At 41.7% G+C, this 27,841-nt stretch overlaps 1 protein-coding gene across 3 annotated transcripts in view; it reads left to right on the forward strand.

The window, feature by feature from the left end:
- RBPJ (recombination signal binding protein for immunoglobulin kappa J region) overlaps positions 1–27,334 on the forward strand; it is a 109,155-nt gene extending 81,821 nt beyond the window's left edge. For all 3 annotated transcript variants that reach the window (XM_006260435.4, XM_006260434.4, XM_059721616.1), the window contains 7 exons: positions 419–593; positions 2,204–2,341; positions 2,510–2,622; positions 11,435–11,575; positions 20,289–20,444; positions 22,221–22,324; positions 22,510–27,334. In XM_006260435.4, the coding sequence (XP_006260497.1) occupies positions 419–593; positions 2,204–2,341; positions 2,510–2,622; positions 11,435–11,575; positions 20,289–20,444; positions 22,221–22,324; positions 22,510–22,825 (1,143 nt within the window). In that variant the 3' untranslated portion in view covers positions 22,826–27,334. The remainder of the gene's footprint in view (positions 1–418; positions 594–2,203; positions 2,342–2,509; positions 2,623–11,434; positions 11,576–20,288; positions 20,445–22,220; positions 22,325–22,509) is intronic.
- The last annotated feature ends 507 nt before the right edge of the window (positions 27,335–27,841 follow it).

Here is a 27,841-nt window from a genome sequence, read left to right on the forward strand (position 1 = left end):
TGGACCTGCTCAAATATCCCTGGTTTATTAACAGTCCACTCCTCCAGCACAGATACATTTATGTGAAATGCATCCTGGGTTGTGCTGTTACCCTCCCAACAAGTCAGTGTGTTGTCTTCCGTGGCCCCCAAAAACTGTAATAAATTAAGCATTTGAAGTTGGGTAATGAGCAACATGAGTAAACAGTACATTAAGAAATACCTTTCACTGAAATAATGCAGAATTTTCCCATGTTCCTCTCATTATGCTTCAGAAAAATAGTATTTGCTTCCTTAGGGAATTGCTATAGAACTATAGGTGACTGTGTTTAAGGATGCATTATATCCATGGTCTCTTTTCTCGTAAGTTGCATATAAGTTTGTTATCTTGAACTCTAAGCTTATCTGAAAAAGAAACAGTGATCTGTTCTCATCTGCAGAACTATTGCACAGCCAAAACATTGTACATATCTGACTCAGACAAGAGAAAGCACTTCATGTTATCAGTAAAAATGTTCTATGGCAATAGTGATGACATCGGTGTGTTCCTCAGTAAACGGATCAAAGTCATCTCCAAACCTTCTAAAAAGAAACAGTCACTGAAAAATGCAGACTGTAAGTATTTAGTTTTCAGGCCTTTGCTTTAGTTGGTGCACTTGACCCCCCCATAACTTCTTTGTTGTTTGAGACATACAATCCAAAGTAAAAACGATTCATTTGATATTTTCCAGATTTACTGCAGTATATTTCAGAACTTTATACTGTGATATTTTATTATTTTCCCTTCAGGTTATGTGGTTATGCTGTAACTTGGTTAAATGTGATTATCATTAACAATTTAAGCTCAATTCCTTCAGTAGACTATAGGTGTATAAGTACCTACATAGTCCAGAATGTCCTTGTTTCAAAGTTCTAAAGCTGTTGGACACAGCAAGGAGTTTAAGCTCTCCTGCGCTTTAGGATGTTGATAGGTAATCTCTCCAACTCTGTACTGCTTCTAAATATTGCTATTAACCTCTCAAAAACTTTGCTCACATTTGATGTCAATCTTCTTTTAATGCATTTTGTATGATTACCTTCAAGATGTTCACTCTCAATTAGAGTTCAGAACGAATTGTTCATGTATCTCTTTTATTAGGCCCTCCTGAGGTCATTTAACTTACTCTCAGAGGTACTTTTAAGTTTCCTTTTCACTTTCCCTTTAAGTTTTTCCTTTGTACCATTGATGCACCTGGAGTTGTGGCCTCTCTTACTCTTGATCCATCGGATTAACCTTTTAATGCCAAGATTCCAATATTATAAACTAATCTTTTCCAACCCAGGCACTCCTTTTGGAGTTTACAGATTAGTGTATTGGGGTGTTAGGCTCACAAAAGGGGCTTAGTGTGGAAAGCCGAGGACTCGTTTCCCAGCCATATTGCAAGTGTCTTACTGGCTTGATGGTTAAAATAGCAGATGTCTTTCAGAATATTTCTCAACTCCTCTCTTTCTTCTAATTTTAGTGCTAAAGTTTATTAGTAGGGAGCTTCCAGTCCCATCTACCAGTTCAAATGTCTCTCCTCAGCTTTTGTGGGACTGTTTTAGTCTTCTGCATATCAGTTAGCCCCAAAATCATTTATTCTTCTGCTGAATAGGGAATGCGGAAAAGTAATTGAGCTACTAAAAAGGGAAATAGGAGAAGGGAAAGCTGGATGGGAAGAGATAAGTGCAAAATATAGAGGAGCAAAAAAGAATAGGAAAAAGAAAGAAATCACAGGAAAAGAAGGACAAGAGGAAAAATGAACTGTAAAGGAGACATGAAGGAAAAGGAGAGAGCAGGAACTCTGTAAAATCCTGATGTAGTAGGGCCTGTGAATGGTGGGATGTGTCCATCATTCCCAGTGAAGCAGGGATGCGGTAGAAAATAGTAAGAAACCTCTGTCCTAATTATTTCTCAACACATCAGTCACTCATTACATAAACTAAGGGTGCACTTTGTGTGCGTGCGCATCTTCCCACACAAGCAAACTCCTGAGAACTATAGTACCTTTAGAAAACAGAAATTGCAAATGAGTCATTATGTCTTTCGTAGTACTTTTCCAGAGGATCATAAAGGTTTAATTTAGAAAATAATGAATTACAGATTATTGAAGCAGTTGGTCTGAATCCAGTATATTAATTTTCTCCTTATTTCATTATGTTAAACTATTTATAATATCAAATAAATCTGTATTCTTTTCTTGCAGTATGTATTGCATCAGGGACAAAAGTGGCACTATTTAATAGACTTCGATCCCAAACAGTTAGCACAAGATACTTGCACGTAGAAGGAGGTAATTTCCATGCCAGTTCACAACAGTGGGGAGCATTTTACATTCATCTCTGTAAGTAAAAATAAAACACTGCGCATCTAATCCAAACTTCATGTTGTATTCCCTTTTAATAACTTTTCAAAGTAAAAATTCATTGTTAGTTATTTGGTATTTATAGTGACATTTTGTCCTTGCCATAAAATGATCAAGGAGTTAAAATGCTTTGTCTGCTTCACGCAGTGGATGATGATGAATCGGAGGGAGAAGAATTCACGGTGCGTGATGGCTACATTCATTATGGACAGACTGTCAAACTTGTGTGCTCAGTTACTGGCATGGCACTCCCAAGACTGGTACAGTTAAATTTCTCTGATGCAGTAGTTAAATTGTGATTTCATTGTTGTTTTGAGATACTTCTGTTGTTTTAGATGGATTCAAATTACATAAAAAGTACACATGCAAGATTTCACTAGTACAGAATTTTTTACAAGAACTGCCAAATAATTGTTTTCACTGTTTATAATTCTTGTGTGTTTGTCTTTTTATATTACCTTTTACTTTTTTTGAAAAACGTATTTGTCTTTAGTAAAATATTATTTTATATCTACATTTTATTTCTGTTTCTTGGGGAATTCTGTAAAGAGTAAGGTGTAAACTAAATTTAAGGGCACTGCAGAAAAAATCAGTCAAAATATGACTCTTTGAACTCCCCCAAAGAATAAATCTAGTTTAGGGATGGCAATGATAGCCCCATTAGAGTAAAGCACTTAAGCATATGATTAATTTTTAAGCAGGAGAGTCATGTAATTGAAGTCAGAAGAATTATAATCATGTTTAAAAGTAAGCCTAAGTGTTTTTTCTTTTTTCAGATTGAAGAGCACTGTGTATACTTATATACACTTATTAGAGATGTGCAAAATATCACTATACTGTGCAAAGTAATTTTGGATGACTGTTGGTCCTGTATTTCTTAAACATAACAGTATATATTTCTACTAAAAACTGCCAATTACAGTTACTTAAGGTTTTAGAACTTAAAAGCGACTTGTTTTGTTCATCCAAACAAAAGGCTAGAGTTATGCATTTTAACGAACTAATTACAGATTTTAGTTTTATTTTTCTATATGCTCTCAACTAGGCAGTCTCATGCTATTAGTGCTCGACTTATAAACTTTTCCATTACTTATGTTTTGTGTACCCCGAAACAGAATAACAGAATCATAGAAAAAATAGTGCTAAAAGGGTCATCATCATATGAGGTAACCTAGTCCAATCCCTTGCTTGAGGATCCCTGTCTAAACCTTTCTATACCACATGTTTTCTAACATGCTTTTTCAAGGATGGGAATTCTATAGCAGCTTGTTCCAATGCTTAACCACCCTCACAGTTGCAAAGTTCTGACTAATAGTTAACTTAAATTTTCCTTGATGCAGTTTAAGACTATTGCTCCTTGTCGTGCCCCTTTTGGCCACAGAGAGTAATCAATTGCTATCCTCTTTATAACCACCCTTCAGGTATTTGAAGACAGCTATCAAATTCCCCTTCTGTTTTCTCCTTTCCAGACTAGAAATTGGAAGAGCTTGGGTTAGAATCATAGAAAATTAGGGTTGGAAGGAACCTCAGGAGATCTAGTTCAACCCTCTGCTTAAAGCAGGATCATCCCTAAGTAGATCATCCCAGTCAAGGCTTTTTCAAGCTGGGTCTTAAAAACCTCCAAGGATGGAGATTCCACAACCTCTCTGGGTAACCTATTCCAAGGATTTACTACCCTCCTAGTGAGAAAAAATTTTCCTAATATATAATCTAACCTTCCCTTGCTGCAACTTGAAACCATTGCTCTTTGTTCTATCATCTGTCGCCACTGAGAACAGTCTAGCTCCATCCTCTTTTGAACCCCCCTTCAGGTAGTTGAAGGCTGCTATCAAATCTTCCACTCAAGTCTTCTCTTCTGCAAACTAAATAGGCCCAGTTCCCTCAGCCTCTTCTCAAAAGTCATGTGCCTCAGCCCCCTACCCATTTTGTTGCTCTCTGCTGGACTGTCTCCAATTTGTCCACATCCTTTCTGTAGTTGGGGGGGGGCAAAACTGAACACAGTATTCCAGATGTGACCTCCTCATCAGCATTGAATAGAAGGGAATAATCACTTCCCTTGACATGCTGGCAGTATACCTAATGCAGCCCAGTGTGCCATTAGCCTTCTTAACAATGAGGGCACACTGCTGACTCGTATTCAGCTTATTGCTCACTGTAACCCCCAGATCCTTTTCTGCACAGCTGCTACCCGTTCAGTCAGCCCCCAGCCTGTACTGGAGATTCTTCTGTCCTAAGTACAGGACTTTGCACTTGTCCTTGTTGAACCTCATGACATTTCTTTTTGGTCCAGTCCTTTAATTTGTCATGGTCTGTCTGAATTCTACCCCTACCCTGCAGAGTATCTACTACTCCCCCCCAGCTTGGTGTCATCTGCAAACTTGCTGAGAGTACACGCAGTATTCTAGGTGAGGCCTCGCTAGTTAGAATCATAGACTCACAGGGCTGGAAGGAACCCCAAAGGATCATCAGGTCCAGCCCCCTGCATAAGCAGGAAAGACATCTGGGGTCAGGTGACCCCACCCAGGTGACCATCCAGTCTTCTGTTGAAGACCTCCTAGGGTAGGTGATTGCACCACCTCTGAGGGGAGCTTGTTCCATAGTCTGGACACCCTAGTTGTGAGGAAGTTTTTCCTAATGTTCAGCCTGAAACTATCTTCCAGGAGTTTGTAGCCTGTTGTTTCTAGTTTTTCCCCAGGGCGCTGTGGTGAACAGTTTACCGAGCCCCTGATGTATGTAGCTCATAACAGAGTGAAAAAATCACTTCTCTTGACTAATGTCAAGGGTCAGGTGACAATCTTGTTAAGACAACCTATTGTGCAAGAGCACACCACTGGCTTGTATTTAGCTTTTATTCACTATGACCCCCTAAATCAGTGGTAGCCAAACCATGGCTCGCAAGCTGCATGTAGCTTGCTGGCACAGTACTTGTGGCTCTTGCCCTGCTTCTTGAAGCCCCGCCCACTGCTTCCGGGACTGCCAGCTCAGGCACCAGGCTGCCAGAGCAGGGGCTGCAGCCTCACCACTTACTCCAGGGCTTGGCTCCGGGTTGCTCAGCAACCCCCCTCCACATCACTCAGCGCGCCACCCCCCCTGCTGTTCTGCGGCTCTTGAACTTCAGTGGAGGATCGGATGTGGCCCCCAGGGTGAGTAACTCTGGCCACCCCTGCCCTAAATCCTTTTTTGCAGTACTGTAGTGTAGCCAATCATTTTACACTCTGTATTTTTGCAGGCCATTCTTCAGTCTTGGATACAGGACTTAGAACTTGTTTGTTATTGAATTTCATTTGATTAATTTCAGACCATTTTTCCAGTTTATCAAAGTAATTCTGAGTCCTAATTCTGTCCTTCATATTTCCTAACAGTGGACTCATTCACAAAATCATTATTAAAGATATTAAACGATTCCAGACCCAGGATTGAAGCCTCACTCAATACCTCCTTTCAAATAAACATTGAACCATTGATTTCTGCACTTTTTATCATGATGATCCAACCAGTTATATATTCACCTTACAATACTTCCATCTAGACTGTATTTCCGTAGCTTACTTACAGAATGTCATGAGAAGCAGTGTCAAAAGCCTTGCTAAAGTCCAGGTGCATCGTATCCACTGCTCTCCTCCTACCTTCGCCCCCCATCCTAAGAGCCAGTCACTTTGTCATAGAAGAAAATCAAACATGATTTGCTCTTAATGAATTCATGTTGACTGTTCCTGATTAGCTTGTTATCCTCTAGGTCGGGGTGTCCAACCAAAATGAAGTGGTAGGCCATAAGTGGTTAAATCATAGTGATGGTGTAAACTTGAGAGTAGGCAAAATATGGCCTGCGGACCGGATCCAGCCCACAAAGTGACTTGTCCTGCCCACAGCGGGTCCTTTCTGACCCAAGCACCATCTGGTCCATGGTGCATCCCACCACGCCTGGGCACGCAGCAGGGCTCGGGCAGCTGCACTCCAGTTCTCAGCAACCCAGGTGTTGGTAGCAGTGGCTCCATGCTGTTGTCATCGCTGATCCCAGCCCCATGGAGACTGGCGGGGATCTGCACACTTAGCCCTAGCCATCCCTGGCCCATGCTGTTCACACTCTGGACTTACCCCAGCCACAATGAACCAGCCAGGACCCGCGCACACAGTCCTCACCCCAGTCTACCCTGCTCCTGCTTCGGACCTGCAGCAGCACTGGTGGCCAGACAGAAATTGCTGGGTGCAGAGCAAAAATGCCTGCCTCCTCTTCATCATTGCTGGGCCCTTCTTGTTGCGGCTGTCTGGAGCCCATGCCTGGGCTACTCTGCAGCTCTTTATCATCACCACTACTGGTGCCCCCTCCAAGGCGCCCAGCAGTGGTAGTGGAGAGGAGCTGCAGGGCAGCCCAGGAATGGGCTCTGGGCTGCTGCAGCAACAAGTGCCTGGCAATGGTAAGGAAGAAGGTGGCTGCTTTTCCCCCATGCCCAGCAGTAGCTTCTGCCTGGCAGCTGCTGCTCATCATGGGTGTGTGGGTCCAGAGCGGGTGTGGGGTTGGGGCTGTGTGTGCAGGTCCTGGCTGGTCTGGAGCTGGTCCATGGTGGGCTGGGGCTGTGCATTCAGCTGCTGCTGAGTGCTGATGACAATGGCGGAGAGGAGCCCCAGGGCACGTGGGCTTTTGAGTGGGGGGTGCTCACCAGCCTGCAGCAGCTCCGAAGAACCTACTATGTGGCCTGTGGGCCCAAATAATTGCCCACCCCAGTGTTAACTCCTTTGTTGGCAGCACTGATGCAGCAGTTTAAGTAGCAGTGGTGAGAAGGTGGTGTTGAATGTGTTAATACTGCCACCATCATGATTTAAATGCTCTTGGACTACATTATGGCCCACAGACTGCCAGTTGGATAATTATGCTCTAGGCAATTAGGATCCCTTGTTGACATGTTCCATAATCTTTCCAGGTATTGAGGTCAGACTGACCTGGATCCTTCTACCTTTCCTTTTTTTTTTTTCTTTAAGTTATGCACTGCATTTGCCTTTTTTCTAGCCATCCAGGACATCACCCAACCTCCATGACTTCTCAAAGAGAATAGACTGCGTCTCTGGACAGTTACCTCTATGTTGCATTCCATTCAGCCTTGCTGACTTGAAAACATCCAGCTCCTTTAAGTAATCTCTAACATGTTTTCTGTAGTACAGGCTGATTTTATCCTTCCCATTCTTGCTGCATGCTGTGCTTGTCATCTGATAGCTGACCTTATTCCTGAAGACCGAAGTAAAAAAAAGGCATTAAATATATCATGTTTCTTTACATCATCCATTATGAGACTACTGTCTTCAGTCAGTTAAGGACCTACAGTTCCTTCGGTCTTTTTCCTTAATTTTAGCATATTTGTAGTTTTGGGGTTTTTTTTGCGCCTTGGCTTTCCTGATTCTCTCTGCACGCCTGTGTGATATGTCTTATGCTTATTCTTAGTAAAACATAGCCAAGCTTCCACTTTTTGTAAGATTCCTTTTTGCGTTTCAAGTCATTGAAATTCACACTTAAGCCTGGCTGGTTTGTACTTCTTTGTCTTTCTTTGCATCAGGATAGGCTAGTTTTAGACCCTCAGTATAGCCTCCTTAAGGTACAGCCAGCTGTCTTGGACTTTTTACCTTTAGACTTGCTTCCCATAGGATCATGTCCACTGGTTCCTCGAATTTAAGTCTGCTTTTCTGAATTGCAGTGTCTGTTTACTTCCTTACCTCATGATCTTGAACTCTGTCCTTTTTGATCCCTGTCATCCAAGTTGCTTTCTAACCCCAACATTATCAGCCAGTTACTCCGTTTGTGAGCAGCATTTGACGAGCTTCTCCCTCAAGTTGATTTCTCCATCATCTGTATCAAAAAGTTACGTCCATCACATTCCAAAGACTTCCTTGGCTGCCTGGGCACTGCTGTTACCCTCCCAAAAGCTGTCATGGTAATTAAAGTCCTCCATTAGCACCAGGTTCTGCAGTTTTGACACTTTCATTAGCTGTTTGAAAACTGCCTCGTCTTCCTCCTGGGGTGGTGGTCTACAGCAGATCCCCACCATGAGATCACCCTTATTCTTATCCACTTTTACTTTGGCCAAGAGACCTTCAACGTGCTTACCTCCCTCTTTGTACCACGTCTCAGAACAAGTATATGCGAGAGACATACGGAAAGAGCAACACCACCTCCTTTTTCACCTTGCTTGTCTTTCCTGACAGTAGTATAATTATACAAACTATTTACTGAGTTTGGCTATCCCAATTACATTACGTGTATGCAGTTATACTAGGACTTCCAATTCTTCCTACTTATTCCCCATACTTCTTGTGTTAGTACAAGGTTGTTCAACTGGCAGCTTGTGGGCCACAGGCAGCCCATGAGGATTTAGTTTGCAGCTCCCAGGCTCCCAGCCAGCTGTCCTTCCCACCTCTATTTCTCTAATTGCAGCAGCAGCTAGGATCTCTGGCCTCCCCCTTTTTCCAGCTCTGCTGCTTGTCCCTGACCCAGAAGTGGGGCAGTGTAGCATGGCACAGCCTATGGTACTGGGGAGATCCAGTAGGGGTGAGTGGGCTCATGCAGCATGTGCCCTGGGCGGGGAGGGGGGCTCACACTGGTATGGCCTGTGTGGTGTGCAACCCCTGGCTGCTTAAAAGTTGGCCATCCCTGCTTTTGTATATAATGAACAGTATAAGTCACAGCAGTATAATCTGTATAGACTTTATAGCAGGGTGGGCAAAATGCGGCCCACCAAACCATTCTCTCCGGCCTGGCCACCCCCCCCCCCCCCCAATTAAGGAAATGAATATTTATCTGCCCATGGCTGCCTGTCATGCAGCCCTCAATGGCTTGCCAAAACTCAGTAAGCGGCCCTCTACCCGAAATAATTGCCCACCCCTGCTTTATAGCATATACATGTGCAATCATGATCCATTTATCCATCATGAAGTCCCCCATAGACTTTACTTATTCCTAGCAGGCTGTGGAAGAGGTTTGGGTGCTGAGGTGTTGACTGTACAAAATTCTGAAACATTAATTTAGGGATCCTCCTGTCATGGAATTTCTTACACCAATATATGATTATCTTGCAACAAATGGTAACAAGCCAAATGGTAAAAGAATTCGTCTCTAGGTAAAAATGGCAAACCTGCCTCAAAAATCAGATCCATGACAAAGTGCTGTTTAAACATGTCCTGCTATTTAAAGAGCAACTTACCTGTCATGCTGGGATGAATTTTAACATATGGCCAGTAAAGGGGAGTATAGGGAGGGGCGGTGAGTCCACAAGAGGCTTCAGAGGGGAGAGAGGAGGATAACAGCTACCTCCCCGACAGCCTGCCCAGGAGTGAGCTGTCAGGACTGCCAGACCAGTGATCTGGCTCGCTTGCGACAGGTGCAGCTAGCTAGGATTCCCAAGCTGCTAGGACCTGACTGGGGAGTGATGCAGGATCCTGGGCTTACAGGCACACATGGTCCTTTAAAAGCTGAGAGTGCTCCTTATGAGGCTGCTGGTGTGTTTCTACCCCATCCAATCCTGCTGCTTCTTCCTACAAACCCCCTTACTGGTGTCTTCCTGTAGGTGGTGGAGGCAGATCCTGATTTGCCTCTGCTGCCACTGGAGGCTTACAGGGAGCCCTGTCAACCCTGTTACCTGGCAGTAAGTGTAAGGAGGCTGCTTACAGCCTGTTAAAGCACTGGGACCTTTAAAGGGCTCTTGGGGAGCCTGAAACCCTGGGAGCTAGGCTTGCAAGCTGGTCAGTGAGCCTGTCCAGCTCAGTGATAGGCTCCACTAGGAGTGGCAGCAATTATGGAGCAGCCTCCTATTGCCCCCTGGTTGGAGAGCACGACTTTGAGTTCACCAGGGGGTTCTGCCCATAGTGCCTTTTATTTATTTAGTGCCACGAAGTTTGGAGCACTGGAGAAATAATGTTTGGAGGCAGCCTTAATTCGTCATCCAGGAGATCTCCCAGACCCACTATGCTAAAAATATTTCCTGTGGCGAAACCTATGGGATAGATGGAGTTGGTCTGTTGAGGGCAAAACGTTCTTTATTTCATTGCTTGTAGTATAAAATGATACTTAAACATGCTTTGTTGAACTATAGCAATATAAAAAAAAATATACAGACTTATTGTCTACAGGTCTGATCCAGCACATATGGAAGTTAGTGGGAAGATTTCCTCTCACTTCAGCATGTTTTGTGTTAATTTGACATCAAAATAATTACATTTTATTGGGATGCTAGCTGAAGCAGGTACAATCATTTGAAGTTTGAGAGATCTGAAATGAAAGTAGTCAAATACAATTTAAGATTAATCAAAGTGCGCCTGTTACCCTTGGTTACCAGGAGCATTCAGCACATTAGTTTTGGGACAAAAACATTTTTGGGACAGAAATTCTGAAAGAAAATGTGGGCTTGGAAAATTACGTGGCTAATAACTATAAGAAATCTTAGAGGACATAGCTTTCTGATTGGCAGCTTAGAAATCTTTAAGTACTCTAGCTGCTGCTTTTGAGTATGTTGCAGAAAGTGAAATACTAAACCTTTTTCCTAGAACTTGATTTAAAATTGCAAGCTTCAGATTTCCAGTCTGTAGGGGGGGGGGGCTTTGTTTTTCTTTTATAATTTTTAAATATCAATTACTCTGTCTTTATAAAAATTGAAAACTACCTTTTTTATGTTGAACTTTCAGATTGAGGAAACAGCCATCCGTTCTTGTACAGTTACATCTTAAACAATATTCATTACAAGTACCTGTCAAAAGATTTGCTATTATAGTTGCTGCTTTTACAAAACTATAATTAAGAAAGTGTCAGTGCCTTTAAATTCCTATTTTTCAAGATTTAAATTGACTGATCAGCTTGTTTTGCTACAATTTGCTATACATGTTTTCAATCCTAGAGGCATTTCCTTTTATGGTGTGTTAATACTACCATGCAAACAAAAAGGAATGTTGCTAGTTTTTCCCCCCTCTGTCCTAGCAAAGCATGGAGAAATACGTGTGTATGCAGCACATATTCAGATAGGACTCTGTCTGACAGAAAATACTTATTGCATTGATGTTAAGGGTATTTGTATGTGCATTTTTTTTCACCAATAGATAATTCGAAAAGTGGATAAACAGACAGCGTTATTGGATGCAGATGATCCAGTATCACAGCTCCATAAATGTGCGTTCTACCTTAAAGATACTGAGAGAATGTACTTGTGCCTTTCCCAGGAGAGAATAATCCAGTTTCAAGTGAGTTTGTTTAAACATACTGTACGAAAAAATAAACATAATCAAGTCAACATTTCCAAAATATTTGGAGACCACAGCACTGGATTCTCTTTGGTATTTTTGCTTTTAAAGGCTAAGTATTAAGCTTCGATCTTCCTAGCCCAAATTGATGATATGTTTTCTCTTCTCTCACCTGTCTTCTATATCAGCATATATTAGAGGTTGGCAAGCTACAGCCTGTGGGCCAGATGCAGCCCATGGAGCCTCTGGATCCATCCCTTGGAGCAGGGGCATTGCCCACATTACACCATGGCCAGGCATTTGGCCCATGTTGCTCTGCAGCTGGACTGCAGGGAACAGTGGCAGGAGTGGCTGGGCCCTAATGCTGGCCCACCTTTGACCTGAGCTGAGTCACTGTGGCCCAGTACTAGAAAACATTGCCACCCCCTGTTGTATACATTTAAGTTATAGTTCTTTCAAACCTGCAAATGGAGAGACCATGCTGACATTTGAGATGCCAGACTTTCTCATATAAAGGGTATAGCCATCTCATAGTCTTCAGTTATACTTCTCTCCAGCAGATGAAAAGTATAATTCTTAGCAGGCTGTTGCAACAGGAGCTAAGAAAAGCAGGCACTGGAGGTCTAAGGGAGCCTCCACAATTTATGCACTGTGGGCCCCCTTCGTACGTTAATTTAGTTGTGAGATAGGACCTGAAGAATTCTATCCCAGATTCCATCGTGTATCTGCCAGTGCACAGGGAGCCTGGGATTGGGAACGTGTTCTCTGATCCTGCACTCCGGGATGTTTAAAGGGCACTTGTACAACATGGCATTAGTGAGCTGGTCCCTGATGATAGATGGCCCATATGCCTTTTAAACTTGCTAGAACCCAGTGACTCCCAATTCTGAGACCTGGCTTCCTGTTGCCAAGCTGCTTAGGCACTAGGAAATATAAAGGGGAGCTTGTGTGCAGCCTGACACCAACAAACCGGTTTCTGCTGTGGAGCTTCCCACCTGGGGGCAACCCAGCACCATGGAGCAGCTCCCAAGCTCATACTCTTTGTGCATCCTTTAAACTAGTTTATTCAAATTAAAGGCATGATACAAATCGGCCACAAAGATGTTTCACATTAAATTAATAATATTATTGGTTAGTTAGCCATTTTTATCAAATTGCTTGAACATGTAGTGTATTACAATTTTTGCATGACTAACACGTTAATTACATGATGAATGTAATCGGGGGGGCATTGTATGTGGCTGCTCTGACAGCAGATGGAAAACTGACAAATGGGGTGCATGTACATGTTCATTAATGCACCTTTGCTACTGCACATTAAGTTTAGTACCTCTAATATGAGGCACTACATAAAGGTGCATTAGCCTGCCCTAAAGCACAATAACAAAGGCAGACAGTATTACTGCTTAATGTGCAGTAGACTAATTCTGCGTGCATTAGCACAGTTTTTGCTGTGACATGCTAATGTGCAGTACAATAGGCTACTGTGCATTATAGCGTCTTGTGTAGACTTCATAGATTGTAGAGTTGGAAAGGACCACAGTGGATCATCATGTCTGACCCCCTGCCCCTGGCAGGAAAGAGGACCAAGGTCAGATGACCCCAGCCAGGTGACTGTCTAGCCTCCTCTTGAAGACCTCGAAGCTAGGTGATAGCACCACCTGTCTTGGAAGCCCATTCCAGATCCTGGCCATCCTTACTATGAAAAATTTCTTCCTAATATCTAACCTAAATCCACTCTCAACTAGTTTACACCCGGTTTTCCTAGTCACTCCCTGGGGTGCCTTAGTAAACAGCGCTTCCCTTATTCCCCGTTGACCTCCCCTAATAACTTTATAGGCAGCCACAAGATCTCCCCTCAGCCGTCTCTTGTGAAAGCTGAAGAGATTCAGCTCTCTCAACCTGCCCCCCGTAGGGTCTATCACGAAGGCCCTCTATCATGTGAGTGGCTCTCCTCTGGACCCTCTTCAGATTCCCTGCATCCCTCCTGAATTGTGGTGCTCAAAACTGGACACACTACTCCAACTGTGGCCTGACCAGTGCCACATAGAGGGGGAGCATCACCTCCTTTGTTCTATTAGTCATGCACCTGCTAATGCATGACAAGGTGCAACTGGCCTTGTTGATGGCCTCGTTACACTGCTGGCTCATGTTCATCTTGGAGTCAGTTATGACTCCAAGATCCCTCTGCCTCCGAGCTGCTGATAAGAACACTCCCTAACCTATAGGTGTGCTGGGGGTTCCTCCTTCTCAGGTGGAGTACCTTACACTTACCTTTATTAAATTGCATCCTATTTCTGTCTGCCCTTTGATCCAACCTGTCCAGGTCAGCCTGAATCTGCTGCCTGCCCTCCGCTGTACTAACTTTGTCCCATAACTTGGTATCATCAGCGAACTTGGAGAGGGTGCTCTCCACACCCTCATCCAAATCGCTAAAGAAGATATTGAATAATATCAGTCCAAGGACTGAAACTTGTGGGACCCCACTGCCCACCTTCCTCCAGGCCGAGAAGGAACCATCCAACACCACTCTCTGGATGCGGTCCCTAAGCCAATTGTCCACCCACCTGACCGTGTAGGCATCCACTCCTCAGTCTGCTAGCTTCCCAATGAGGATAGGGTGCAAAACTGTCGAAGGCCTTCCTAAAGTCCAAGAAGATGACATCAGCCTTGGCTCCCACATCCAGGCAATGTGTGACCCAGTCATAGAAGGCTACAAGGTTTGTTAGGCAGGATCTACCTGTGACAAATCTATTCTGGTTTCCCCTCAGCATTGTTTCCCTTGCTGGGCCTGCACAAATGTGTTCTTTGATTATTTTCTCTAGCATTTTCCCAGAAATAGAGGTAAGGCTGACTGGTCTAAAGTTACCTGGCTCATCCCTTCTCCCTTTCTTGAAAATGGGCACCACATTGGCCCTTCTCCAGTCCTCAGGGACCTGGCCGGAGCACTGCGCGTGCTTGAACAGCTCTGCCAGCGGCTCGGCTATGACACTGGCCAATTCTTTCAGTAGGCTTGCCCAGTTTGATCCTTCACTGGGGACCAGAAAGCAATAAAACAGTTTTCTAGGGCAGCAGCACCTTGATAATTCCTTTTGCAGAGCAGTGGGGCGGGGAAGTGTTTTGCGTGCAGTACATCAGCCCTCCAGAAAATGCTTCTTGGAACTTCTCGAGCTTTTTCTGCAACAATCAGTAAGCCCAGTGAAATCAAAGCCCTTAGTTTTTCTCAGGGAGAAGATTAAGGCTCTCAGCTGCATTTTCTACCCTGCTGTGATGAAACTCAGCTCAGTGTTTGTGTATATGGGCCCATTCTTGCTCTTGCTTCACAGGTGACAAGAAGTCACTGCAGCTATCACAAGAAATCAGGCTTCACTTTCATCCATTCCTTCTTACACTTTCAGGTTGGACCCTATGCTGCTTAGTTGAGAAACTGTAGCCCACATTTTTTAGCTTCTAGAGTCTAGAGCAGTGGTAGGTAATGTTTTTGACCAGAGTGCCGAAAAAACTGCTATGTCTACGTTGTAAGGTGCTGGAGTGCCAGCACACCAGAAAAACAAAACCAGGGCTGGGAGTACATGGCAGGCTACACTGCAAATTAATATAGTTAATAATCATAAACATTGCTTTTTCTTACGGTAAATACCAGGTTTTCTAAAAATTCTAAACCTGGTGACAATGAATAAAAATTCATACACTACCTTTGTTGTTGTGTATTCTTTTTTTGTTAAGCATGTTTTAATGACAGAGAGGGGGAAAAAAGGAAGAGAAAGAAAGAAGGAGAGAGAAAGTGGAGAGAAGAAATAGAAAAAAGAGGAGAAAGAGGGGAAGGAAGAGAAAAAAGACGAAAAGATGAGAAAATGAGAAGAGAGAAAAGAGAAGGAAAAAAGAGAAGAAAGACGAGAGAGAAAAATATAGGAACTTACCAAATTCACAGCAGAAGTGGGCTGTGAGGCAGCATCTTTAAGTTTGCAGGTTCCCCCGCACGCTCCCTGCCACTGATTGGTGGAGGTGCTGTGCTTGCGGCTCGTTCCCGATTAGCAGGCAGGCAAAAATTGCAGTTTTAGACTTGGCACCTTTTTTGTCTCCCCATTGCTGATTGGCTGAAGGGTCTCGGCAGCCCCGCTGCTTGCTGCTGACCAGCAGAGAGGCAAAAATGGCGTCATGCTTAAAACCATGGTTTTCACTTCCCTGATGATGATTCATCAGTGAACCACCTGCAGTTGCTAGGGGGCGGGAGAGGGTTATTACATGATTTTATCCTAGTTTGGCAAGCAGCCCCAGGGTAGCAGTGCAGAGGCAGGGGAAGCTGTGGCCCTCGGCTCTGTGGTGCACAGTGCAAGTCAGAGGGTGGAAGGGGCTGGGAGAGCAGGAGCAGCTGGAACTGGCATGCACATGGCTCTGCCTGCCTCATTGCTCCTGGAGTGCCTGAGCTGCAATGCTGCACCCCCCAGCAGGCAGGCTGCCAGCCACCCCAGCACTTCTGGCATGGAAATCTAGCAGAGTTAATGCCAGGGGGGAGGGATTGCTAGTGTGGCCAGGGGGCTCCAGAAAGGAAGGCAATCCCCTATTCCTCCTCTCCCTCTCTCCGCCACTGCCCTGCAACTCCCAGGGAGCACAACCTGCCCATGAAGTGCAGGCTTCCACCCTCAGAAGGCTCCAGGTCTCCCCTGCCTGCCCACACACAGGCTCCCCCACTCCTCCCAGTCCCCCTAGCCCAGTGCCTGGGTTCCCCCCTCTTTGGGGCCAGCCCACCCTGCCTACAGTCCACAGGACCTGTATCTTGTCCTCAATTTATCAGGGAAGCGAAAACCTCAGTTTTAAACATGGCACTGTTTTTGCCTCTCTGGTCAGCAGCAAGCTTCGGCCCATCAGCAGCAGGGAGGCAGAAAAGGTGCCAAGTTTAAAACTGCACTTTTCTCCTCCCTGCCAATCGGGAGCAAGCTTGAAGTGCAGCCCTTCCACCAATCAGCAGGGGGGTGGCGCAAGGGAACCTACAAGATTAAAGGTCCTCCTGTGCAGCCCACTTCTGCTGTGAATTTGGTAGGTCCCTAGAGAAAGTAAAAGATGGGGGAAGGGGAAAAGGAGGAAGATGAGGGCAGGCTGTCAGTGTGTGGCTGATTTCCCCCCCCCCCCGGGCAATGCAGGCACGTGGGCAAGCAGTACGGGCATCGGGTGCTGCTGCTGCTGGTTTCCCTTTCTTGCCGCCGCTGCGTGCGCCCCCCCCCACCGCTTGTATCCCCCAGCCAGCACCATGGCAGGCACCAGTGATAGGGTGAAGAATACACGGGCAGGGATGCAGGCAGGATGCAGTTCTCTGTTCTCCTGACCCTGCTCCAATGTCTGTGGCGATGTTGAGTGCTTCACAAACTTAGCCATGGATGTGGGGCCAAGGTCAGCAGAATGCAGTCCGTGTCCCTGCCTGTGTTCTCTTCACACTGTGGCTGAAACCTGTGGCTGCTCTGGAGAGCCCAGAGCAGCAACTTAAGTGTTTAATTTTTAATTTTAATTTTTATCCTCAGCACGCTTCCTGGCATACCAGGGGAAATGTCTCTGTGTGCCAGGGGTTGCATATCCCTGGTCTAGAGTTTAAGATCAAGGAGTAGGCTACTCCTTCCACCTTCTTATCACAGAGCTGGAATTGTTGATCACCTGCCACTGAATTTTATCAGGAGGACATCAGTGCAGCTAAGACCAGTATATCACTGATCAGCATACAGGACCACACCTGAGAAGAATGACAGTGGGAAAATTAAGATAGCTAGAGCAGCAGGAATTAAATGGGGAGAAGGCTATGGAAAACCAGCAGCTTTCAAGGATCCTCATGATAAAAAAAAAAAAAAAAAAAAGACAGCCTCCAAAAATATTTGATCTCTGGCCTGTCATTATTTGCTCCAGTTTTTGAAATGTACAGCTCCCAGACTTTGACAAGAGGGATGCAAAAGGGTAGTAGGAATACAAAAGGAAAAGGTGAGAAATCTGAATGGTCATTCCCCTATTTCTGGGCTTCCTGTTCATTTGTGAATCCAGGTATGGCATAAACTGTTCAACCAGTAAAACAGATTGTTGGCAGACAAGGATAGCAGATTCTTCCTTTAAAGTTAAGGCCAGCTGCTCAGCCCCTCAAAGTCAGGTTTCTTTTCAAGAAGGTGTTGGAGACTATCAGTCAGTAGTTGCTTCACAGTAGGGAGATGCACCAAGAGAATCCCAGATGGGCTCCAGGATTTCAGTCTAACAGAAGTAAATCCAGCATAACTGAGAGCTTTCACTCAGATAAAAGGAGTCTCACCCACTACAAAAAGAAAACTGGTTTCAACCAGATTCTCCTTTTGCTCAAGGAAGTGTTTTAATACATTAAACAGACAGACAGTTCAAGGATTGGGCACAAAATCCCAGTGCCTGGGGGAAATTAAGGACCACTCTGGGACCAATGTTTTTTTATTCCTGGAGGCAGCAGATAAACTACAAATTATAGTGAGTCTCCTGGATCTTGACTGACTTGACCCAGGTGCTCTCATATTATCTAATTTTTATGGTCTTGAGAAATACTTTGTGTTCTAGTTTCAAATTCTGTTTCTAATAAAAATGATTCTATAGTGCTGCAGACAATGGGGGCCTCATTTTATGAATAATAAGACAAAAGTAGTGTTTCAGGAAGTTTCATGCCTTCCTAGCAAGCAGCTATGTATGATTTTTCACTTGACTAATGTCATGCTGAGGAGTTTGACTGACTTCAGGTTGAAGACCTCATCTGTTTTTTCATCTGACCTACTAAATCAACTCTTTATTAATGCATTTGGTCCAAAAATCTTTCAGAGAGGGGGATGCTGTATTTTCTGGCTATTGGTAGGGCGCTGTAACCTAGGTTAGGGCAATAGAATTCAAGCAGATTTTCATTCTGCACCAAGGTTTTAAAGGTTACATGCATCCAAATCCTCACTGAGGTGATAGAGAATAGAAAAAAGAAGGAAGCATCAGAATATTTTTAAAGCTCTGGGCTGCCCACACACGCACCACAGAGCAAATAAATGTCTGCCACTAAATAGCAGCACAAATTCTTACCACCTTTGTTACAACTACAGATTTTGGGCAATTTGTGGTACAAAGTATGCATGGGCATCTGTTTGCTTGGCCTTTGTGCTGCTGTAACTTTTTTTTTATGGCAGCACAAAGGCAACAAAGGGCAATGTCTATTTTTACTATAAGATTGGTATTCTTAATTTACTAAAACCATTTGTAACATATTGAATAGTGTCAGTTTAATTTTTTGTTTAGTACTGCTAAACCAAGTATTCAGTAGAATACTGAGAGAGTTAGACTTTTTATAGGTGAAAACATGACACAGTGTCTTAGTTTTCTATCCCCATCTGCTGGTTGAGAAGAAATATAAGCCAGGCATTTTACTGGAATTGGAGAGGTCAGGAAAAGTAAAATAACAGGTAAGTAGTTTCTTCCTTTTTGTCACACATTTTGATGTCTGACAGTTAAACTGTGCAGTATAATGCAGGCCTCTGTTTCCCATGAAGTTAACAAAATATTAATACAGAGCTACTTTGGTATGTGGACAGAACTTTTTCTAGCACTGTTTCAAGTACTATTTCTGATGCAGTAATTCCCCCCCCCCCCCCCCCCCCGCATTTACGTATCATGACCATATCCCAATAGAAATGTTCAGTATTTTCCCCACACCTCCCTTTCCCACTCCTGTTTACTCCTTTAAAAAAAGGGTTGGGTGGTTGGAATACTCCTAGATATTTTTATATTTATCTGGGTTTGAGCTCATATTCTGGTTATGATCATTTCTCTTGCTTCCTATTTTATTTATTTTGCACATCATTGGGCTCCTTATGGCTGTTTTAGCACAAGGGAATGTATTGCAATCCATTCCACATCGTATAAGGGTTTTCATTACCTTCTATTATGGGGAGACCATGATATCATTTTTAAATGAAAGCCACTGGCTGTGGAGAAATATTACATCTGTGCTACTGTAATTAGCATTACCCCAGTGTTCAAAAAGAAAGTAAAAGACAGGTGACACAGATATTTATACCAGATTAATTTCCCTCCCTGTTTGGTAGAATATTAGCGCTGAAAGAATCAGGGGTAAAACTGGCAGAATTAACAATATTGGTTTATGCTCATGTACTTTTACCCCAAGGAGCTGCTTTCTTAAAGCCACCTGGCTATACCTACTTCCTGCCACCTAGTGATGAAGTACTGTAGTAGCACCTATTATCTTGGAACAGCTACATAACTATCAGTTCATAATATCTGAATATGAATACGCACACATTTGGGGCCATTTAAAACGGGAAGCAGCCGTTATGTTCCAGTTGTGTGGACAAGTAGGAAACAATGCAAATGTTGCAAAACTGTTCTAAGTAGCCCTGGATACATCTTTGTTCAAGTTAGGGTGATTTCACTACATTTGTAGCCTTCCCTACATGTCTACTCATAAGAACTGGAATGTAACAGCTGCTACCCTTTTGAAACCTTCCCTATTGGAAATGACTTTTAGTGTATATGTGTCCTTACCCTCAGCATAATTTACATTTAAATTACAGTGAAGTATGTGACCATCTGTGCATGGCCATTGTCAACTGTCTGTACCAATATGAATGACTATACTAGCTTATACCAATACAAATGACTGTTTTATAACATTGATTTGAATGCTGAACCAGTTATACAGACCAAACTTCTCTTTCTTACTAAGGCCACTCCATGCCCAAAGGAACCAAATAAAGAGATGATTAATGATGGAGCTTCTTGGACAATCATTAGTACAGATAAAGCAGAATATACATTTTATGAGGGGATGGGACCGGTACATGCTCCAGTAACACCTGTGCCTGTTGTAGAAAGTCTTCAAGTAAGTCAAATATGTATTTTTTTGTTTGTTTTTTTTAATAAATATTGTACCTCTTTATAGTACTTCTCATCTGGGAATGTTTGAAAACTTCAACTATTACTTAAACTTAACAGGACTTTTACAAGTTATTGTAAGTAAGTCTTATAGATAGGAGAATTGAGGCAAAGAGAAGCAAATTTAAATCAAGATAAAACTTGAGTCTGAAGTAAAAGCAAAGAGCTCTGACTCTCAGTGGGCACATCTACACATGCATATTAATGTGTATGAATAAACTCCAGAGCTTATTCCTTCCAGGCACATGTCTTTTACGTGTGCCCGGGACTGCAGAACGTTGAGCTGAGTCGGAGCAACCCCGGCTGACATGGGACCCAGGGGGTCAGCCTGCCAGCCCAGGCCTTCTGCTCCAAGCTCAAATTGCTACAGAGGGGCTGGCTGGGGCATGAGGGTGCTTCAGTGCAAGGCTAGCCAGCAGGCAGCCCTGTATTGAAGCACCCTTGTGGTCCAGCCAGCCAGGGCAGTGTGTGTGCGTGCACTGCTGCAGAGTAAATTTAGTTTACTCCAACCTAATAGGGGCACATGTGTAGATGCATGATGCTTACCGTGCAGCTGATTAGTCAACTGCACAGTAAACATCTTGTTGATGTGCCCAGTGACTTTTTCTCTACCAAGTGGACAAAGATCTTTCATCTAAGGCTCTTTCAACCTCTTAGGCAGAACTAGTCCTACACCAAAACGAATCTGTATCCACAAGAAACTATTCCCCAAATAAAGCAAATGATCCCAACAATAGAGGCTTCTGCCATGCTACACATGTGTGGCAGGAGGTGTGATTGGGGAATTAGGGATCAGGTCTCAGTTGTGACAGTGATCATGATCCTAGGCTTCCCCTGCACCAACAGTTAGCAAGCTAGTCAGCTGATCTGCGCTCTCAGCCTCAGGGGCACATTGGGCTCACAGGCTCCAGGGCATTCTTGAGGCTGGGACCAGCAGTCAGCTGATCAGGGCTCCCAGCCTCTAGAGAGCCTTGATCAGCTGATGCTTGGCCTCGTGTTCAATTGAAGGCACAATAGGAACCAGCCGCAAAGTTAGCACACATTTTATATAATAACTTTGTGGCCAGTTCCTTGTTTTATTGCACCTTTTAATTGGATTAATATGTGGCCAGGTTACTGCTAAGATGTACTTAATCACATCTTAAGTGGAATGTCTGCCAGGAGCCCTAAGTTTGTTTTTTTTTTACTTTGTATGTTTGTTAAGGATGGTTGGGTTTCTTCAAATTATACTCTTATGATAAATCCTCCGGGACTTTTACTTTTTTTATTATTATTATTTAGAAATGTATTTTGGCTCCCTTATCAATAACAAAAACCAGTTGCAAATGAACAGCATGTTTCCTTATTACCCAAATCCTTCGTTCCCTGTCTGAAAGAGCACTCAGAAGACTGGCTACCCAAAAGGAGGTGAAATCCTTAGTCCTGAAGTTCTTTGGACTTCTGTTTTGAGGGATGGTTAATTGGTAAAGAGAGAACAGGGTCTGTACTTCCAGAAGCTTCGCTGCTAGCTGCTTATATTTTATAACATAATTGATTGTCCATCAAGAGTAACCAATTACTTCAGGATATCAAGCTTTTGGGGCTGCTTTTCAAATGATTGCTTTTTAAATTAGTCATGTTTTAATGTTTTTTGTCTAATTGCTAAAAACAGCAGTGTTCATTGTACTTGTACTTATTGTAAAGGGAATTGATTTTGTTACATCTATTTGTTTTATCTCTCCAGTTGAATGGTGGTGGGGATGTAGCAATGCTGGAACTTACAGGACAGAATTTCACTCCAAATTTACGTGTGTGGTTTGGGGATGTGGAAGCTGAAACCATGTACAGGTACAGTATTATTTTCTGTTGCCTCATGACAATGGGTGTTGAAGTTTGAAGAGTGTATATCTCTCTTTTCCTTCCTTTTTCTTTTATTTATTTATTTTTCAACTTGATTATCTCCTTATCTACTGTATTGCGAGGATTTTTAGTAATAGATTGTTTGACATTTCACTTGTCCTTTCCTTTGTCAGATGTGCAGAGAGCATGCTGTGTGTCGTTCCAGATATTTCTGCATTCCGAGAGGGTTGGAGGTGGGTCCGTCAGCCAGTCCAAGTTCCAGTAACTTTAGTCCGTAATGATGGCATAATCTACTCTACCAGCCTTACCTTTACATATACACCAGAGCCAGGGCCACGACCACATTGCAGTGCTGCTGGAGCAATTCTCAGAGCCAACTCAAGCCTCATGGCTTCCAGTGAAACAAATACAAACAGCGAGGGAAGTTACACAAATGCCAGCACAAATCCAACCAACGTCACATCATCTACGGCAACAGTAGTTTCCTAACTACTGTTGTTTGTTTGGACTTTAATTGACTCTCATGTGCTACAGGCAAGAAAATGGAACAATTTTTGTGGGTTCATGGGAAAACAGCTTTCCATTCTAAGTGATATTATTTGAACTATGTTACCTGCAAGTGCTGATCTTAAAAAAATAAGAAGCCACAATAAAAAAATACATCTGAAATGTAAGAACTTTATTGAAAATCTATTTTTCAGCTGTTTTTTTAATGGGCAAGAAATAGAAGTGTGGCTGGGATACAAGTTAAGCAAACTAGAAAACATGAACACAACATAGTTTTTACGGACCAAGGAACTTGTATAAGCTTTAGTATAAAAGGTACATTTTCACCATACCTTTTTTGTATCACAACATATAGTACACTTTTGTTACCAAATAGTTTCTATTTTTTTTCCTCTGAGCTTTTGCTCTGAAGTATATTCAGGTTCCAAGCCTGACCATGCTTGTATAATCTAATTACCATACTCTTCCAGTTTAAAAAAATATATATATTTTTGGTCTGTGGCTGGAACTGTTCCTTTTTTTAAACTGAAGTCTTGTGACTTTTTATGAACTGAAATTGTTTTTATTTCAGCAAGTAGAACCTTGTAAAGGCCAGCATATTTTTTTTAAGATTATATGAAGTCTGTGCAAAAGCTTTAAAAAAATGCCTCTGCCTTGCCTGCAATACATGCAATGTATGTTAACTTTAGTGCTCTGTTTTCAGTCATTGTTAATAGTTATTTCCATGTTTTCCTTTTTTAAAAATATGTATTTATAGTGATAATTCATGAGGTTCTAACATTACATGAGTTCAAAAAATGTGGCATCTCAAACGGTCATATTGATGATTGTTTGTGTCATAAGCATACATTGGTGTTTTGAAGGGTTTATTTCTGGGTTCTTCCTCCTTCCCACCTCAAAGTCAAAAAGCATCACAAAGTGTTTCACTATCTGTTCAGGTTTTTTCTAATCTTGTACATAAGTTGTATTAAGTGTAAGTTAAATGTTTTATTTTCTAAGTGGGATGTTCCCAGTTGCTTCATTTGGCAGCATGTCTTCTGTCTTGTTGGCATGTATCTAAATACCATGAGAAGTATTTGCTACAAATGGGATTGGTAGGTAATGCCCGTCATCCTTACACAATCAGAATTGCAAAAAAAAAAAAAGCGGGGGGGGGGAGGGGGTTCTTTGATACTATTCAGTGAATTAGGCCAGATATTAGTGTAATCCTTGTACTGAGAACATGCTTTCATTGTGAAGTGATCATACCATAATAGCTAGAAGTAAAATTTATTACTTAGAAAAAGGCAATTAGAAGATTAGAAAAGCACTGTAAAGATGTCAACTCCTCCCATCTGTATTTCTGTGGGGTTTTCTCTTTCCCTGCCAACAGCAAGTGCAATGCTAAAATCTTCCCTCCTTCATAAATTTAATGCTCAGTTGCACTTTGACTTGTTGGTTTTTCTTTTATTCTGGACTTACCATTTTTATCCCTCTGTAAAACTGATTGCTTTGAACATATTTGAAAACCCATCTCAGTGGTGTTGCAGTCACCAAATAAAGACATAAGCCTGAGATATGGTCTAATGTTAGTGCAACGTTTTCCTTAAAGAACAAAGCAAAAAAATGGGACCTTTATAAGAGCTCAGCCTCTACCATCCCATAAAACAGGGACTACAACTACTATGTAAATGAGTCTGAGGCTTCCTACCAGGTTTTCTTTTCCTTTGACAAATTTCATAGGTTTCTATTCACTACTTTTATAATACCCAACGTTAACACCAGCACCATTTTAAAGCATTGCTTCTCTTGCACCATATTTGTCTTCTCTGATGCTGTTTTACTCGTTTGCCTCAGCTGTTCCTTTGAACATTGTTATTTTTGCGACTTTGAAGACTGAAGACAGTGTGGTTAAAGGAAGAAATCATTTGTAAAACACGTTCAGTCAGTTGTTAAATCAGTGCCACTGTCCTAATATGTGCTTGTACTCTGCCACCAGCCTTCCTGTTCACTATTTTATATTATGTAATCTATCCCTTATGACACTGTTACAAATGCTGGTTCTTAAAACTAGCAAATACTGCCTCGCCTCATCTCCCTTCAGTGACCAAGGGCAGAATCCATTGTGGCCTTATCTCTGTTTTAAACTGTTTACTGGCATTTACTTGCAAACCTGTTTACTTGTCTGTGTGATATTTAATTTTCTTTCAGTTGTGTTGGGGCAGAAATCATTTCACAACATTTTTGTTAGAAGTATAAGCATTTTACAGTACTGTTTAACTTATGGGCCACAAATTTTCTTCACTTATTCTGAGGATTAACTTAAGTGATTAGTATTGGATTTACAATAATAAGGAACAAACCATTGCATACATAGCAAATAAAACCATAACAAGCCTTTTAACCTGCAAGGAATGTTTTTAAATAGCTTTTTGAACCTTGAGAGACATCTGCTTTTATATTCTTTATTTTAAAATGGTTTTTTTACATGTAAATGCAATACTTTTATATTCAATTTCTTTCCTTGCAATAAGTTTGCGCAGTGGAGTATATACAATATTACTGGACTTCTAAAGAATCTTACAAACTTGACATGTTTTGCCTATCTTTTGCCATTCTAGACACTACAATCTAGTGGATGAAAAAAGACATTAAATTCCATTTCAGCAGTACCTAATCACATGCATTTTTTTTAGAAACTTGTTTTTGTTGGCTTTTTTCTGCAATTGTGGCTCTTTTGTTTCCAGTAAATACTTTGTAATACAGGAATTGTCTTCCAGATTTGTACTATTGTTAAGAAAGATGTTCGTGTATAGTTAAGTTGTTTGACGTTAAGTTCAAGCAACTTACTTGCCTAAACTCTTTCCTGTGGGTGGCATTGTTACTTTTATTGGCACAGTGAGTTATTAATCCTTTCTCATGATTTTAGCAATATCCCAAGGATGCTAAAAATTTTCAAGTAAGCTACTTATCAGCATTTTCAGTACAAAACTGTACAACTGTTCAAATCTAGCTGTTAAGTCTTGTCTTCTCTTATTTCTAAAAATATACGTAGAATTTGAGTCTGTCTTCAGAATGTTTTTTTTTTTTATAATTCCAACTAATATGATGAAAAAGCAAATTAAATTCTCAGCTGTAGCAATGCTTTCTTTATTTGGAGCTATTTCAAAATTCAACACTAGTGTAATATTGAATATCCTGCTGCTGACATTTTCCTAATTATTTACATCTAACTGCTCCCCTACAGCTGTCTGTTTCTGTTAACAATATGCGTTATTTCACTTCTGTTTTCATTGCACAGACTTATAAGAGATTATAATGATTACCTGAAAAGGCATGAACCTAAGTAAATGAAACCATAAATACCCCAAGCATAAAAAATTTCTTATACAAACCGAACAAGAGTGAAACAAATGAGCTACCCACCTTAGACCAAATAACTCCATAGAGGTGCCCATTTTGAAACAAAATGCTCTTCAATTATTAACCATATTATTTACTTTTTCTTTCAAAAGCAGCTGTGTTTATGAGTACTGAACAAATGTGTATACTTTCCTGTGCCAGACTTTTGACTTTGTTTTCAAGCACTGTACTGTGGGATTGAGTGGCAGCTTTGTTAGAAATAATAATATATTAGGGTTAACCCTTTTAGGACTGAACTATTTTCTCCCTTCATAAAGTTGCAAAAAAAAAAAAAATCCAACTTTGTAAATGTTTACCTATTTTCAATACTGCATTGGTCCAGATGCAAGTGCTGTGCTTATTTTTCATTTTTCTTTAACTTTGCAGCACATGTATCTATTCAATCCGAAAAGGGTTACAATTTACAAACTGTGCACCTGTAAATTTTCCTAGCAATAAGGTAGAAAATTGAGCAAGTTTTTACCATAATTTTGTAGAAGAATAAATTGCTTGGTTCCATATTTCATCAAGAAAAACCTGCAACATGGTCAGTTTTGAGGAATAAATAAAAGTGAAAATGTAAACCACGTAAAGGTGTTCTGTCAAGTGTACTCTCTGTGTGTATGTGCATATAATATTTGATTTCTATTTCTTACATAAGGCTGCAGTCAAGATAAAATGTCATGTTACTATTCATGTGACAAACTTTTACATCTGTATGATGATGATGATGATACTATTAGATAGTAATATGATTTTAATCACAATTGTTGTTGGTTTGCCATATTTTTGCTGACTTTTAATGTTATACAAGAAATCAGATTTTTAGCAGATGAACAGTGAGGTCATCTTGGAACCAGATCAACCGAAGACTCAAGCCCGGGAGTGGAAAAATCGTCAGTAGTTATGAGGGCCTGCACACTGGACTCCACTTTAAACTGGATATGGAATGTCCACACACACACCTGGTTTCAAAATCTAAATCTGTTTCTCTATGGCTTGTATAATTGCTGGAGTTAGACAAGAGACTGTTCTTTTTTTTCCCCAATAATGTAAAAAATGAACCGGTTCACTTTTTTTGATATTATTTATTAAATAAGGAAAAATGAACTGTGTTTAATTATTTAAATTTAACAGTTACTGCTACAACTAGCTAACCTGGTTTTTCTCATCTTCACTACCTATATGCTGTTTGGCTGAGTGTGTTTTTCCTTCAAAAGTTGGTTAATAATTGGGTTCAATTTTCTCCCATGAAATTGTCACAAGAAGCTTGTTTTTGTGTTGGTGCAAGACAGAATGCTGTAAGTCTGCAGAAACAACTGAGTGAAATAATCTCTTTGGATTGCAAACACAAATAGCCAATTGCATTACGTACGTAAAGCCAAACAACACTTTTTAATGTTACATTAAAAAAATACAGGGGGTAGATGTGGTAGAAGATACTAAGAATGGTAGGAGCAGCAAAGAAAAGATGCTCTGAGAGCAGAGAGATCATGAGAGGGATGGGAACAAATCTAGTAACATGAGCAGAGTGATTTATAAAGTCTGTTACCTAAACCAGAGTAAGTCAATAGTTAGCTTTAACTGTAAGGAAGCAGTTATCAACCTATGCAAGAT

The sequence above is a fragment of the Alligator mississippiensis genome, chromosome 2 (genome assembly GCF_030867095.1).
Source record: "Alligator mississippiensis isolate rAllMis1 chromosome 2, rAllMis1, whole genome shotgun sequence".
Classification (NCBI taxonomy): domain Eukaryota; kingdom Metazoa; phylum Chordata; order Crocodylia; family Alligatoridae; genus Alligator; species Alligator mississippiensis.